This window comes from Peromyscus californicus, unplaced genomic scaffold (assembly GCF_007827085.1).
Source record: "Peromyscus californicus insignis strain IS unplaced genomic scaffold, ASM782708v3 Scaffold_24__1_contigs__length_46423439, whole genome shotgun sequence".
NCBI classification, from domain to species: domain Eukaryota; kingdom Metazoa; phylum Chordata; class Mammalia; order Rodentia; family Cricetidae; genus Peromyscus; species Peromyscus californicus.
The window spans coordinates 8,644,943-8,662,439 of NW_026294535.1; the positions used below are offsets into that span (position 1 = coordinate 8,644,943).

General features: G+C 37.2%; 1 protein-coding gene across 14 annotated transcripts in view; it reads left to right on the plus strand.

Moving 5' to 3' along the window:
* The window catches only part of Anks1b (ankyrin repeat and sterile alpha motif domain containing 1B), a 1,024,799-nt gene that overhangs the window by 151,319 nt on the left and 855,983 nt on the right, over window positions 1-17,497 (plus strand). For all 14 annotated transcript variants that reach the window (XM_052753096.1, XM_052753098.1, XM_052753099.1 and 11 more), the window contains exons 2-3: window positions 6,573-6,653; window positions 15,956-16,112. In XM_052753096.1, coding sequence (XP_052609056.1) covers window positions 6,573-6,653; window positions 15,956-16,112 — 238 coding nt within the window. The remainder of the gene's footprint in view (window positions 1-6,572; window positions 6,654-15,955; window positions 16,113-17,497) is intronic.

The window sequence follows — 17,497 nt, forward strand, 5'->3', positions numbered from 1 at the left end:
TTTTCAGGTTTCTATTACAATTGCTTTTTTTGTTGACAATATGGAAAGGAGATAACAAGAGGTAAATGAAATGTATAGGACCTCAATCTTGTGTTAGTAAGAAATAGCCATGTCTTTCCCCACTAAATACTTAGAAGATCTAATAACATGCAGGAAATTAAAAACATGTTGGTTTATTTATATCATCTTATAATTTGTTTTCCGTGCTTTGTGAGAGCATTCTGAATGACACAGGGCTCTAGGCAGCTCTTTCTGAAATGAGGCATTCCCCAAAGACACCACTGCCCTTGAAGTTCCTGCTAGAGGAGGTATCTCACCACATGTGTGTCATTCATGGTAGGAATCTGGTCATTTACCATGCTTACTCTTTTCCAGATGTTACCTTGTCTCATAGAGTTTCTTTTAGACCAAAGAATTTGCGTTTCCTCCCTCGGCTTTCTTAGTTTGCTGTTATGTTTCCATTAGTTCAGTTTCTTTCTTTGTTTCTTTGTTCTTCCCTCCCTCCCTCCCTCCCTCCCTCCCTCCCTCCCTCCCTCCCTTCCTTCCTCCTTTCCTTCCTTTCTTTTTTTCTTTCCTATTAAAATGAACTGTTAACCCAATCCCCTTTCTGGTCACTTTCAAAACCTGTCAGAAGAGCTGTCCCTTTGAGATGCTGATTTTGTTATGCCAGAAATGTTTAGTTTCAAGTTGACTCCAGAATTAATCCCAAGTTTCTTGGAAAGTTGTGAGTACTCCTCATAATCTGGAGTAAACCTACCACGGTGGTTATTCTTCGTTGCCAATCTGACTAGATTTAGAGTCATCTCTCAGACAGACCCCTGGGTGTGTCTATCAGTGTGTTTTCAGACAGGATTGACAGAAGCAGGAAGACTCACCTTGATATGGTGGCTGCATCCCTTGTGGTAGGGGCCTGGCCTGATTATAAATGGAAAAAGCAGAAAGTCAGATGAATACTGACATTGCCTTTTCTCTGTGTTCTAATCTGTTGAGATGTGAGCAGATTCCTGCTGCCTCAGCCACAGGCTGCTCCTGTGGCCATGCCTTCCTCATCGTGATGGGCTGAACCTGAACTGTCTCCCAAGAGAAACTTCTTCTCTTTTAATTTCTTTTATGTTAGATATTTGGTCACAGCAGTGAGAAAAGTAGCTAATGAATCTGCCTTTTTCTCCTCACCTTTACCCCCTCAATAGATGACATTTTAAATTATTCAAACATTAAATGAATTGAATGTATCTTTGTATGCATTTTTTTTTCTGGACAGGATCCGTAACCAAAAGGCAGAGAAGGGATTGCCTGTATTTTTTCTACAACAATGCTAGCATCACTCACCTGTCTAATGGGAATAATAAGAGTATTTGTCTTACGTGGATGTGAAGGAGTTATTGCATATAAAACAATTGGAATTCTGAGCCAGATAATTATTTTGTAGTTCATTTTTTCACTTAATATGGTTTTGTTAACTTTCAAGGTATATACAAATAGATAATAGTTATTTACTGTGGTAGTAATGTAACATTCTATAGTCCAGTGAATCCATAGTGAATGAATTCCATAGTGCTGATAAATCCTATTTTTCTCTTCTTGATAGTGCTCATAATATTCTTTCTATTATTAAAATTATAAATCATATGTTTTTTGGAGTTTTTATATCAATACTTCCATTTCATATATGCCAATTCCCCAAAGGTGAGTTGTTGGGTTAAATAATATTCATACTTGAAAAAAATTTGGATTATGCTGTGGTAGTTTTCAAGAATGTTGCTGAATTCAATTAGCAGCCTATAAAATGACTTTTTTCCACTCTGCCTCCATTGTTTATCATACTTGATATTTTGAAGATGCATGGTACTGTTACATAAGAACCTTTTCATGCAAGTGTATGTGTTGAGCATGCTCTCCCCATGCTTCTCTGTCCACATACATTAGTCCCTTTTGTTTAGTTTCATTTGAACATTCGTGTTATGTAAATACATATATATGTGTATATGCATTGATATAAAATACACACATATCATTTTAGGTGTCTTTGTAAAAATCTAGAAACCACAAGTTAGGGAAAACTTGACACTGCTTGTTCCGTGACTGGCTTAATTTGCTGGATATTATTCTTTGCGTTGAATCCATCTTTCTACAAGTGATGCAATTCCATTCTCCTTCTGGCTGGACAACTTCCATTGTGCATCTAGACCACATTTCTTTATTTATTCCTTGGTTGTTGGACACCTAGGTTGGTTCTCACATATGTAGCTAGAGTTTTCCTGCCTGACCCACAGTCAGGACAAATCTCTCTCACCTGCCAGTCCCATAGCCGCTCAGACCCAACCAATTAAATACAGAGACTTATATTGCTTACAAACTGTATGGCCATGGCAGGCTTCTTGCTAACTGTTCTTACAGCTTAAATTAATCCATTTCTATAAATCTATACCTTGCCATGTGGCTCGTGGCTTACCAGCATCTTCACATGCTGTTTGTCATCGTGGCAGCTGGCAGTGTCTCTCTGACTCAGCCTTCCACTTCCCAGCTTTATTCTCCTCCTTGTCCCACCTATACTTCCTGCCTGGCCACTGGCCAATCAGTGATTTATTTATTGACCAATCAGCAACACACTTGACATACAGACTATCCCACAGCACACATAGGTATTGTGAACAGCGCTTCCATCGACATTGATGTACTACAGTGCTTCTTTTCCTGTGTCTGCTGTTTCACTTAGGGGGATGTTCTATGTGCTCATCCACACTGTAGCGAGTGACAGGTCTTGCTTCCTTTGACATTATCCTACATATGCTTGTGCTACACTTGCTTTATTCATTTGTTGGTTGACAGGCATTTAGGTGGTTTGTCTGTCTCTGCTATTTATAGATAATGCTGCTAGAGGACACAGGAGTGTTATCTTTATTGCCATGAGGGTAATTTTATTTCTTTCGATATATGTTCAGAAATGTGATGGCTGGGCCATTTGAAGTTCTATTTTTAATTCATTAAAAAAACTCTATAATGTTTGCATAGAAACTATATCATTGCTAGCAGTATACAGACACTTATTCCCAAAGCTGTTACAAGCACTTTTTGACTTTGTAGGAATAGCTATGAAAAGAATGAGAATGACCATCCTGATGCTGGCATTAATATTTCATACTGTTTTTGATTTGTGAAATTGATTATTGGTAAAAATCTGATGGTTAATGAAATTATATGCTTTTTTCATATACCTCTTGTCTATTTTTATATTTCCTTTGGAGAATGTGTATTCAGGGTTTATGCTTATTTTAAGTGGATATTTTTGCTAATGTGTTATATGATTTAAAAGTTTTTACTGGTGTGTGTGTGTGTGTGTGTGTGTGTGTGTGTGTGTGTGTGTGTGTGCACATGTGCATGCATAAATGCACATGTGGGTGCATGCATGTGTATGCCATATGTGATACAGGTACCATTTGAGGACAGAAAAGGGAACCTGGAGAGACAGGCTTAGATGACCTGGGTGCTGGGAATAGAACTCTTGTCCTTTAGAAATTGAATGTGAACCTTTAATGGCTGAACTATCTCTCTAACTCTATTTTTCTGTTTCTAAAAGTAGAAGCTGGGGTAATCAGTTTGAGGCTTTCCTTCTGATCTAAACTGGCATTTTAGTGGCACACATTTCCCTTTAGGTACACTTTAATATGGAAAGTTGTTGTATGTTGTGTTTTCTTTAAGCTTAAAATACTTCTTAATTTCCTTTTTATTATCTCCTTGATGTAGATGTTATTTAGTTGCTAACACTGGGGTTTCCAGATACCTCTGTGCTAGTGATTTCTAATTTAATTTCACTAGAGTCAAAGAATGCATCTTGATCTGAATACTTTTGCATGTACTGAGACTGTTTTATGGTCCACAGTTTGCTGTGTTTTGATAGATATCCTGAGTTTACTTGCAAAAAACTTTCATTATTCTGTTATTATTGCGTAGAATGTTCCGTAAATTTCAGTTAGGTAAAGTTGGCTAAGAATACTTAATCTCTTACTGATTTTCTTTTTATTTTCTCAATTGAGAGCCGGTTTAAAATTTTTTTTAGATACAGGTGTATAGGTCTGCTTTTTTTATTTGCGGTTGTGCCAGGTTTTGTTTAATATATTTTGAAGATCTGTCGTTATATGTAAAAAGAACACTTACATTTTTCTATCCTCTTGTCAAATCGGGCCCCTAATCATTGTGAGATGACCCTTTCTGTCTTTTGTTTAGCCATGCTGTGAGCTCTCATTTGGAACAGCTTTTTGTTCTCTATTAAGATCATTGAGGTTTGTTTTCTCGTGTGTGTGTGTGTGTGTGTGTGTGTGTGTGTGTGTGTGTGTGTGTTTGTGTGTGTGTGTGTGTGTGGTGTATGTGTGTGTGTGTGTTTGTGTGTGTGTGTGTGGTGTATGTGTGTGTGTGTGTGAGTGTGTGTGTGTGTGTGTTTGTGTGTGTGTGTGAGTGTGTGTGTGTGTGTGCGTGTGTGTGTGTGTGTGTGTGTGTGAGTGTGTGTGTGGTGTATGTGTGTGTGTGTGTGCGTGCATGCACTTATGCATATCTATTATGTGAAAGTCAAACAAGGACCACAGCTTCCCTGGAGTTGGAGATACAGATGGCGATGAGATGCCATGATGGTGCTGGGAACCCATCTCAGGTCCTCTGCAAGAGCAGCAAGTGGTCTTAGCCACAGAGTCATCTTTCTAGTCCACAAATATTGCTTTTTATTTGTTTTTTATTTTATCTATGCATTTCCTTATACACTAGTATTTTGTTCTAGTATTGTTGCATGTGATGTTTCGATTTTTGAAGTTTTTGTTTATTTGTTTATTTATTTATTTGAATCCAGATTCCACACTGTAGTCGGGCATGGTCTGGACTCACTGTGTAACTGAATGGGGTCATGTAATGGTCCTCTCTTGGTCTCCTGACGGTTGAGATTAGAGGTCTCTACCAGCACACATACCCGGACTTCCTAAGAGCTGTATCAGTATTGGTTTATCTTATCCTCACACTGAGACTGTCAAATGGAGTTATTATTGTCATCTCCATTTTCAGAGGGATTTAGTGGTCTTTTTCGAAGCTGCCCCTTGCGGGTGGCAGGACCAGGTTTTGGATTCAGGTAGTGTCTTTGGGAACTGTGCTTTGAATGGTTGTATTATTTTTAGCCTTCGGGCGGTTCTTCCTTGTGTATATGTTGAGAGCTGAAATTCACATCTTCCAAACATGTTATTGTTTCGTTCTGTTCTCTATCCCCTCCTCTCAGCAAGCTTGTCCCATCTTCTCCCCTCTTCCCAGCAAGCTTGTCCCCATGTTCTCCCCGTCTGTTTCATCTTAGTTATGCTGTCTGTCCCCTTCCGTTGTCTTAGACTACTGTTTTCTTTCCCCCCACTTTCTGCCACTTGGTCCCTGCGTCTTATTCTTCTTTTACTTCACTCTTGAATCAGTACACTCTACTCATTTTCACTGTCCTGTCCACTGCACAAGCCTGCTGTGATCTCTTATTGGAAATAGCTGTCCGTCATTTTCTCAGCGGTGGCGCTGTGTGCTCTGTGGTGTCTGAGTTACCCTCATACTGTTTCATTATTACTTCATATCTATCACCTACATTAAATTATATATATTTTTTTCCTTTTTGAGACAGGATCTTAGATGTAGCCCTGGCTGGCCTGGAACTCTCAGAGATCTGCCTGCCTCTGCCACCACACCCAGTCAGACTATGTTCTTATAAGAACAGACTATTGCTTATGACTCTGTGTTCTCAATGCTTATCTTAACACGTGAGGCCTAGAGTTAATGCATTATAAATATTTTGTGAATATGAATTTGTCATTAGTTAGCATCTTTTATAATTATTGTATCCGCATGAACAGCAGATAAAGTCCTTTTTGTCTTGATCTCAGAAAAGCATCTTCCAATGCTTTATTTTTTTCATAGTCTAAAAATAATTTCTTTAATTGCAGTGATCAAATATAGAATGGATCTTTTATAGTTTCATATTCTGTTAGCTCCAGAATATACTGTATAGTAAAGTCAATAATAAGTACATAATTGTTAGGATCTTCCTGTGGTTTACAGTGGACCAAATCTTCATTTTTATCTGCAGTTTATGAAATACAGGTTCTATTTTCTCCGCAGCAACAGGACAACAAGAAAAGTTTAAGTTCTTCCCATAGTGTGAAAATGTGTTATAATGCACATAAATCTCTGCCATGTCAGAGTGAGCGTGTTAAAAGAGGAGTGACAAGTGTCACAAATCTTTACTCTTTAGTATATAGTATCTGAATGCTAATAATTAACAATAGGGAGTAAGAGGGAAACATTGGACCCACACTTAATGCATGGCAGTGAACATACATTCGCCAATAATTTCTGAAGATGATTACACTCGCTGTTGAATTTCTCTACGTCAAAGAAATGAAGTTGCCCTCTGGGGGTATGCATGAAAGATGGGATTCATTTCCCACAAAATTGCAGTTTTCATATGCTCCACACCCCCTGCTGTGAGACTGTGTGGCTCTCGCTCTCGGAAGCGTGACTCTGCGTAACTAACTATTAACTCTGTGCTTCTATTTTGTTTGCAGTATCTGGCGAGGTCCCAATGTGAACTGCACGGACAGTTCGGGGTACACTGCTTTACACCACGCGGCCTTAAACGGACATAAGTAAGTGCCACCTGTCTGGGCTGGAAGTTTTATGTGTTTCGTTCCATGTGATGACATTAGTTCTGTCTGTTGATGCCTTTCTTCTGGTCTTAGGCGATTTAGGGAGGGTAACACTGACAAATTAAGCTTGGTACGAATATCATTGGGTATGAATGTATTTAGAATGTTAGTTCAAAGAAGTGGTCTGACAAGCAGTAAAATGTATCATGCATGAATGTTGGAAACAAGCAGTGACAGGACCATGTTAATCCTGTGTAGTTTTAGGGAAAGAATGGGATAAAAATCACTGCTTACCTTCTCTTGACACCATAGGAGTAGATTCTCGCTAGAGTCCTGACTCCATGAGCCACGGGCACTTATGTGATATTTTCTCTGTCATCTGCAATCAGTTTTCTCTGCTCTAAACTGTTTGATTTTTGTGGAATTAATGTTTTAATTAATATGCTAGTTTATGCTACAGGGCCTGAGAGAACATATAACTTCAACCAGTACTTTATAGCTGGTGTTTTATCTAGGTCACCTAATGGCTTGGTGAAAAAGTGTGATGCATTTTCTTGATGACACAGAGGTCCTGTCTTTTGCTACCAGAAGAAGAATGTCTTTTTTCTGTGTCTCCTTTTCCTTTTGGTTTTTCTTTTGCAGGAATGATGCGAGTTAGTTTTCCCAGATTTGGCTCTTTTCAAAGTGTTTTGGATGGGGTGTGCTAATTAAGTCATGCCTGTATCCCAGCACTTGGGAAGCACAGGCTGGAGGATCAGGAGTCCAAGGTCATCCTTGGCTACATTGTGAGTTCAAGGGCAGCCTGAGCTACATGAGAACCTATAGCAACAAAACAAAACCAACCAAAAAAAAAATATGTGTATCTCCTTCCACCTAATATTTATTTAAATTTGAAGCACACAGGCCTTATTTATACTCGATCTTCTGCCTGGTGACCATAAAACTCTAACTCAAAAAATTTACAATTTGTCGTTATTTATTACCATAACAGTTTTTCTCTTAAAACTTATTATGTCACTCTAACATTATCAGTGCATTTAAAGAATAATTTGAATTGCATAGAATATTATAAATGCAATGTTTTGCTATTTTGATTCTTAGTATCAGATTGCAAAACCACATTTATTTTTCTCTCTTCTTTTTTATATTGTGTCTTCATATCCCATCTAGCTTCGAGTGTTTTGACAGGGTTTTTTATTATTAAATTGCTTTTCTATAGAATGGAAAATATGTTTGCATGTTTGTCTGTCTGTCACTATTTTCTTTTTGACTGGAAGCTCTTGCCTATATCTTTCCACCTTGCCTCAATCTCATGACTCCCTTCCCGCGCCTCTGAAAAGCAGATGTCAGGTGTGAGTCATCATGCTCTGCTCACACATCTCCTTTAAAGGTGAAATTATTGTTTATTCTTATTGTATCTGCATGATCAGATTCCAAGACAAGTTAAATCAGGTTAAGTCACAAATAATGATGTTTCTTTTTCACTCAATTTAGAGTTCAGGTTTCTGATGAAGGGAAGCTCTGTGAGGCCCAATGTATCCAGTGTCTTGGGCCTGACTCTGAGTTACACTCATTTCTTGTTTTCTTACAATGCCACTAGAAACACTTCTCAGATGTCTGAAAGCAAGTAAGGACTTGTAGCCTCTCTCAATTTTCAGCAAGTTTATTTAGCAAATATTATTGATTTACACATGATGGCCTGGAAGCAATAACTCTTTGTTCCTATTATCAATATATAAAATGAAGATAATTTAAAGGAATTGAACAGTAACCATTAAGATTGGCAAAAAGAGAGTAGGGTTCAGCGAGGCATTTTTAAGCGTTCTGTTCAGTGCAGATAGTCTACTTGCATATCTTTGATTTTATCTGATGAGCTCATTATCTCTCAAATACTTCCTGGTGGAATTTTTCTCCGTGTTGTCTTATTTATTGCATATGCTTTGGAAAAAGCCCAGGAGAAGTGTGTAACGTGCCCATTGTTTACCTTTAAGCTGTGTTAACTATAACATTTTTAGGCCTCAGTTCAGTGTGTTTCAAATACGTCGGCTAGATATTTTTCATTGTTTCTCTCTGTTCCATTTTTGATATCTACATCCGGTATTGTTTTTTCTTGGTTCTGTATTATGATGCAATAGTTCTGAAATTTGGATTATAATGGATATTTCTTGAGTCTTGTGTGTTTAAATTACCTATAAACTGTTACAGTTAGACACCACTTATCCCACCCAACTCCTCTTACTGGCTAGAGGACAAAGCAGGCCATTCTGGATAAACGATGCAGTGGCCACTTCTCTAGGGAGGCGGGTGTGTACCGAGAATCTCAGCATTCTGGTTACAGTCTGTGCTTTTTTTCAGTTCTCCATGTTACCTCCCCTGTGTTTCACCTCTTTCTGGCTTTTTCTATGTCACATTACGTATTTCTGAGATATCTTCCCATACCATCAGTTAGTATGTTCCCATGGAACCCTAAATAATACTGTCTTAAGTAAAAAGAGAGATTTTAAGGAGAGACAAATATCAGGGAAGGTATGAAGGAATGCCTCTTCTTTTCTTTGCCCTTGTCGCTGAGCATAGGCCCTTAACACTTTCTCAGGTTGTATTTTTCTCTAGTAAACCTGAGCAGATGACATACAAGCATAGTCCATTCTTGTTGCTGTTGTGATTCCTGGATTGTTTCTATAAATGTGACTTCTAGGCTGAAGTTCATGGGCTTACAGAGCTGGGAAGAATGTGGCAGGGTTCTGTATTTTATTCTTTGGCTTTCAATATAGTCGTGTCCCCCCCCCCCCCCCCAGCCGTCCCAACATGTGACCAGCCCTAAGCCTTCACATTGCAAATTGAGTCCATTTCCTTCTCTTTGGTCCTTTTTCTTGGGGCCCTTGTGTATCAACACTGGTTAATCCACAAATAGAGAAGTATTTTTCTCCCCGGGATGCATTGTTTCTTACAGAGCAGTTTGTCTCCAGTCAGCCAGGCTGGACACAATAGAGGCTGTACTCTATTGGTGGTATCCTGGGTCATTTGCAATTACAAAATGGAAAGTTATTACCTTCAAATGACAGGAAAATCATGGCCAATAGAACAAAATCTACTAGGAGCGATTATAAACAATTCACACTACAAACACGATCCCTTAATTCTCTTCTGAATAGAAGAGAATAGAATCCATGCCTGGCCTTCTCTCCTCACCGCCCCCCCCACCTCCCCTCTTTCTTCCCATACTCCCCTACCCCTTTGTTTTCTCTCCTCCATTCCTCTTTCCTGTTTGATTTCCCTTTCCTCCTCTGTACTGTTGTCTTATTTCATTTTGTAATTAATTAGTTAATTAAGGCCTGGGGTGGGAATCCAGACCTCATACATGCTAGGCAAGCCCTCTCCTGCCAAGCTACAGGTGCAGCTCCCTTGATAGGGACCTCCCTCTCTCCCTCCCTCTCTCCCTCCCTTCCTCTCTCCCTCCTTCCCTCCCTCTCTCCTCCCTCCCTCCTTCCCTCCCTCCCTTCCTCTCTCTCTTCCTCTCTTCTTTCCTCCCTCCCTCCCTCCCTCCCTCCCTCCCTCCCTCTCTTCCTTCCCTCCCTCCCTTCTTCTCTTCTTTCCTCCCTCCTCCCTCCCTCCCTCCCTCCTTTCTTTTCTGTTGTTCATTTTTTTTCTTTTGGGAGGGGCAGTTCTTCCAAGCTGACTTTGAGAGACTCATTCTCCTCCTGTCTCCATCTTGAAAGGGCTGGGATTGCATGCCTAGCTATTTTTCAAAAAAATAGTTTTATCTTTCTCAAGATTTTTGTTAACCTCAAGTACTTATATTTTTATTTTATTCCCCTTCTGTAATTAGGAAAATTGCTTCTTATTTTTCTTCAGTCTTATTTCTCAAACTCTGTTGGACGTGTTGCGATACTTCTTGGATACTAAATAAAAGTGTCAACAAATTGTCTTTATTCCTTGGAGATATGTATGGTATATAGTATGGTATGTGTGGAGTTAAAATATTTTTTATTCGTCTATCTCTTTTAGGATTTAATAGTTTATAGACCAGTATCTGTAATCTAAATTCCATGTTAAATTGGAGCTAGAATCCAGAGAGTAAGCTGTTTGTAGTTTTGATTTTTGCTTTTTTCTTAGTTTTTTTTTTTTTAAATGAAAGGAGTACTCTTGAATTTTATAATCAGATACCTGAAGTTGTTGGAATAACTAGAAGCATCTTTGATTTTATTGCTTTTCTTTTCACAATCTTGAAATTAGAAGTGTGAATTCAGTCTATAGAGAAACTTCAGTGAGAGTGAAGCGTATGTCCCCAAGTCTTCTGGGCACGCCGGACACACTTGAGACTTCATTTGCTTTAAAGAGAAGTGGATAGCCTCGGGAGAGTCTGGGCTCTAGCCATATAGAATTTGAGAGTTTCAGTGGTTAGTTAATTTTGTAGCTGATGAAGCTGTTATTTTGGGATTTACTGACAAGCAGTAGGACAAAATAAACACTGGTGGTTGTAATCTGGTTCCATGGGCTCTTGTTAAGAAAAAAGAAAAAAAGCCAAGACTGTCCTACCAATTACTTTGATTTTGCTTAGAATTTATTCTGAACTTTTCCCAAGATCTTTAATATTAATCAGAAATGTTTTTATATTTACCAGAACATGAATGCAAATGAAAGTAGAAAAGTTAGTACTTACAATTTTGTATTTTTATCTGAATTTACATATATTACCTTAAAGCCAAAAAAGAATGAAATTATTTAAATTGGATTACTTTTTGATTTAATTTGATATGTTATTTTGCCTTGGGCAATAAAATTACTTTTTCTGAGACATCATCCAGCACATTTATATTAGGATTTCAGAACATGTTTTTTGGTGTGTGTGTGTGTGTGTGTGTGTGTGTGTGTGTGTGTGTGTGTGTTGGGGCAAGCATTGAATTCAGGTTTAGTACATGCTAAGTGTGTACCTTGTCGCTGAGTCACACCATTAACCCTGGACCACAGCCAGTTCCCGGATGCTGGCTATAAGAAACATTGTTACTTTATTTGTAAAATGCAAGGGTTGCTTTGCTACTTGCTAATCTATTGATGTCATCAATGTAACTTAATATTTAATTCAAGGAATGAAGCACAGTCAGTATCCTTACTTGTTGGCAACTTTGAATAAGGTATTAGATACAACCTAAATGAAGATTAAAAAGTAATAATACTGAGTTAGTATTTTTGTTGTTCTTCAAGTTTAGATATTATAGAACATACTCAAAATTTAATTTGCTCTTTATAAGCCTTATGAAAAGGCTATTTAATTAACATTAGGTATGATACATTTAGATACAGCATAGGAAGGATTAATGGAAGTTTATTAGTTCCTTATTGTGTTTACTTATTTGATTAGAAGTCTAACTTTATATTTAATAAGTGTGTTTTCAAACTGAATCTAAACTCAGTTGGTTCACTAGTTAATATATCCGAATAAGGTTACACAACTCAATTAAATAAAAGCTTAAAAGAAAATTTAAATTTAAAGATATACACATTTATTGAGCAGCATATATTACTCCCAGGTACTTGGGAGGTTGAGGCCAGAGTACTACAAACTGAAGAGTATCCTTAAGCTTGGCAGGACCTTTTCTCAGAATAAAGTAAAACATGTCAGGCATGTTAGCTCAGGCATTTACTTACACATTCAAGGCCCTGGATCCAATCCCTTGATACTGCAGAAAAACAAAGAAATTTAATAAACACAGTTAAAAATGGAGACAGCAACTGAAACAGCAGGATGGCTCCATTGGTAAAGGTTTTGCCTTAAAGCTTGATGACCTGGGTTCAATCCCTAGTACCCACAAGGTGGAAGAGGCAACCTGCTTTGGCAAGATGCCCTCTGACCTCTATGACATGTGTGTCTCCTCAGTCAAATAAACGAATGTAATAAATTGAAAAAGATAGTATTTAATTATCATCTTGTAACTTATAAACATATAGATTATCCCTTTCTGATTTAGGTACTAATGGAAATACTATTATGTATACAGTACAAATGTTTAGAATAAGCCACTGTTTAAAAATAAGCATTTTCAATGTATCATAAATTTTCTTGGTAAACAATGAATGCTTACACCTATATTATTAAGAAATACCAAGAAAATTCGAGTCAAAGCATAAATTCTGAATTTTGGGTAAGAGTAAAAAGAAGGAGATGCTTTGAGCGCATCAATGTTTCCTTTTTTTATCTACCTATTTTAGCCTGTGTTATACTACTACGATGAGATATGCAAGGCTGGGTAACTTTATAAAGAAAAGAAAAATACAGGAATCATTTTGCTGTTTGTTACTCTACAGATGTCAGTAATAAAACAGTATATTTTATTCCAAGTAGTAAAGCACCGTCAGCGTCTACATTTGTTGGTATTTCTAAGTGAGATATGATTCAACTAAATCAAAGTGAGAATACCGAGTAGGTATTCTACTACACTTTTAATTTAGGAGCTATAGAAAAGTGCCTGAAATTTAATTTCAGGTAGAGTTAAAGACCCAAATCTAGTGATGTCATTCGTGATGGTAGAGTCCCAAGGTGACTCAAGTTACTGCATGACCAGTGGACATGCATGTCTATGTTTCTTCTTGTCTTTCTTATAAAACCAGTGATATCCATAGGAGGCTCTACCACAATTACCTTATTTACATCTATTCATGTCCCCTAGCGCCTGTTTCTAGATACTATATTTAGATTGGGTATCTTGTAATGGGAAATAAATTTAATGCATAAACTCGTGGACATAAAACCAAACTATATACAAAACTAAGGAAAAATTTTTATGAAGATTTTAAGATTGTTTTTATTTGCATAGATATTAAGAAATAAAATTAAAGGCTTTACTATGAATTTGGAGCAATCAATTTTATTCTAGGAAAAATTCTACTTAGAATTTGGTATTTAGTTTGACCTGCCTCCTTTGGTTTTATTTTACTTTTTAAATGCTAACTCGTTTCTATTTTTTTTTTAAATCACTGAAATTGTTCAGCAGTACAACAGCCCTCCCTGAGAATAGTTCAGATTATGTAGAATCCACAGCTGTAACTTTTTCACTGGATTCACATCACAACCTGATAGCCAGTATAATATCTAAATTCCATATTAACAGTGAAAGAGACAAGGAAAATGCTTGATTTGCTTCAGGTAGCTAAATTATTAACTAGTGGAGATTTGGGACTTCAAGCCAGATTCTTAGTAGGTTTTTCTTAATTCATAACTCTTGATGGGATCCTCATTCCTCACTCATCATGTTCTTATCTCAGAATTGAAGACTCTAGAACAGCGCTCATGTGGCAAAGATAGAATGATGTGAACTGGGTAAATGTTGAGTTCTACTTCTACTTCTTGTTTATGTTCTTATTTGATACAAATGCTCATGCTTACACAGTGAGTTACTAGTTATCACGTGACCTCTGTAATCCCATTTAGTAGTCTTACCTGGCTTCAGCAGTAAATACTGCTTTGTTGTTCTAGTGTCTTTTCCAGGAAGGAAAAGAAAATGATGCTAAAATGAAAAGTTGGGTAGTGCTCATACCTGAGTCACAAATCCCAGCCTTCTAAATTCAGATTTTGTTAAGTTGTAATTTTAAAGGACATGTTGGGAAATCATGTATGGGCCTGGAAAGATGGCTCAGCAGTTAAGAGCGCTTCCAGAGGACCTGTTCCCAGCACCCCCATTGGGTGGCTGATAACTGCCTGTAACTCCAGCTCAAGGAGCTCTGACTTATTGTGGTCTCTACTGTCACCCATTTATACTTCCGTACATACGGACACACATATACATACACATAAAATACAATCACATAAAATACAATCAACTCTTAAAAGAGATATAATTTATATCTTAGCTTCTCAGAAATCTTATCATTAGAAGACTAAGATTCTTTAGAATGCATAAGTATTTCTATAATATATTCTCTTTCTTTTCATCACAATTTTATACATTCTGCAGCTGATGTTTAGGCTGCACTTTTAACTGTGTGATTTACCATTTATTGTCATTTTGTGTTACATCCATTTCTTGTGAGCTATTGGGAGTCTAGCCTCACTTCTTTTTAAATGGCCACTTATTTTTCTCATTTATTACTCTTAGCTTAACCTCATGAAAACTTAAATTGAGATTATTCTAGAAATAAGAATTGGGGGATTTTTCAAACCTAAGGATCAACTTTAATTTGTGATTGTATAACGTAAGTATTTTCCCCTGCCTTTGCACATGTGTCTGCAGTTTCACTTAATGAATTACAGAATTTGTGTCTAAATGCAGCCAAATGAAAGGCAACTTTGGTTTAGAATTACATTTGGGGGTCGTTACGTACAAAGTTCAGTATAATATATGCTAATAATTATCAATCCATTCTTCCTGGGATTATTTCAATGAAGGTTTTTACTCTGGAAGTCTGGTGGGTTTTAAATATAGAAACCTATGGGTAGCATATGAGTTGTCCTGAGACTTCGCCATCGATGGAATGTCTCTCTTAAGTGACTTTCGTTCTTGGGGCCACTTCCTGGGCTTGAAGGAGAAAGAAGAAAGCAGGATGGATCAGACATTCCATCACAGTCTGTGGCTGAAGTTACCCAAGTTTGTTTTTTAACCGTGATCTAGTACTATACTTAGGTTGTTAGCTCCCTTAGCCACAGACCTAAATTTCTCTCTTATATACATCTTAAGTCATTCATTCCAGTTCTCTCGGGGGTGGGGGAGACATTTAAACCCCCTACATTTATCCCGGTACAAGATAACATTAGTTTTTGGTAATAGGGCGTTTGCTTATGGCCTCAGCTTTTGATTCAGGCTAGTTCTTAGGTATGGATTATCTGGAAAGACAGTTCATTCTCAAAAAAGTGATGATGGAACACTTTATTGACTTAACTCATTCATTTAACAAAATAAGATATATATTGTCCAAATGCATTCTATTATGTAATTTTATTGCTTAGTCAATGCTCTGCCTATATGCATACTCATGTGTGTGTATGTGCGTGTATGATCTGTGTGTGTGTACTTGTGTGTATATGATGTGTGTGTATGATGAGTGGGTGTGTGTATGTCTGTGTGTGTGTTTGTATGATGTATATGTGTGATTTGGGAGAGCCTTTGAGTATTTTCTAACTAAAATAGTATGTCAACTATGAAACTTTTAACCCCCATCTTAAATTGTAGTGTCTTGAATGAGTGACTGTTATAAATTCCCCCTAGCCTATAGTAAGCATTCACAGTAATCTAATAAAATCTGTGTTGTTCAGCCTGTTTTCTTTCTTTTCTGTTGTTTTCTTTTTTCTTTTTGTTTACTTTTTCCCTCAGGGACATAGTTCTCAAGCTACTTCAGTATGAGGCATCCACAAACGTGGCCGACAACAAAGGTTACTTTCCCATTCATCTGGCTGCCTGGAAAGGAGACGTGGAGATTGTGAAGATTCTCATCCATCACGGACCGTCACATTCCAGAGTCAATGAACAGGTGCCCTCGTTGAACGTTTGTTCACACATTGTAATTCACTCTCAAGCTTTGCAAAGGCAAAGCCGCATGGAAGTATTGATACATTTTATCTTCACCTTGCCAAAAATCATTCTACTTCTGAATTTCCTAAAGGAAACATTTGAACAGTTCTTTGGGTTTGGATATGAGGCACAGAAACTGTGGGTTTGGATGTGAGGCACAGGCAAGATGGGTTTGAATGTGATACACAGAAACTATCATGCACAAGAAGTACAGGTTTTGGATATCATGCACAGGCACTAAAGCATTTGGGAAGATACTTTGTTGAAAAATATCTCACATAAAGGAAATCATTGTAAAATTTTTGCATGCCTAATATAATCATCCATTTTTTATCTACTGAATATTTAAAGATAGAACAGTATTTATGTTTGTAATGAGAATTAGTGTTCTTTGATAAAATTTTAAATGCTAAAACAATGTTTACAATGATCATTTGCATAATGCTTTCCATTTACATAGCATTTTCACAGTTAAGTATACTTTTTGGGAATCAATATGTAAAATACAATGCACACAGTTTCTAGACTCATAGTTAGTTAAAAATTCCCTCTAAAGACACACACACACACACACACACACACACACACACACACACACACACACACACACACGCACGCACGCACACACGAGAGAGAGAGAGAGAGAGAGAGAGAGAGAGAGAGAGAGAGAGAGAGAGAGAGAGATGTCTAGAGTAAGGTGAACACCACAGACCACAGAGCATTATAATCATGGCAGATAAAGGTAGAGTATTTGCAAGAACATAATATCTGTATTATAAACAATGAACATATTTAAAAAGGAATTCACCTCTGAGCATTAAAACAGGTAAGAGTACAGGTTTGAAAGAGTAGACTATGGCCTCCTTATACAGTATAACAGACATCTCGAGCTCTGCACGCCCCCTACTGTTTCCATTTTGTAAAACTATATTTGAAATCAGCATGCAGTCCAACAATTGAGTTACAACCATGGTATTAAGCTGCAGGTTGGCGGCTGTCCAATACCGATGTAAATAGATTACTGTAGGACAAGCATTTCTAATTAAAGGACAATTACCATATTATTCAAATAGCTATAGACTTTGCAGACCTTTGGCTGAAATTGAGAGTAAATAAGAATGGAAAGTGATAACTAGCTTGAAACAAAATTTCAAGAAAGAAAAAATTTATAACCACATGCAATGTTGAAAGGATTAATCAGCAAAAAGAATTTTATTTGTTGGGAAAGTACGTTAATTTTTTTATGACAATTAAAATTTGGGGTTTGTGATGTTACCAAAATGTAGGATTTCAAAATTAGAATGTGTTCAAGTCTTTTTAAAAATGACAGATCTGACTATCTTT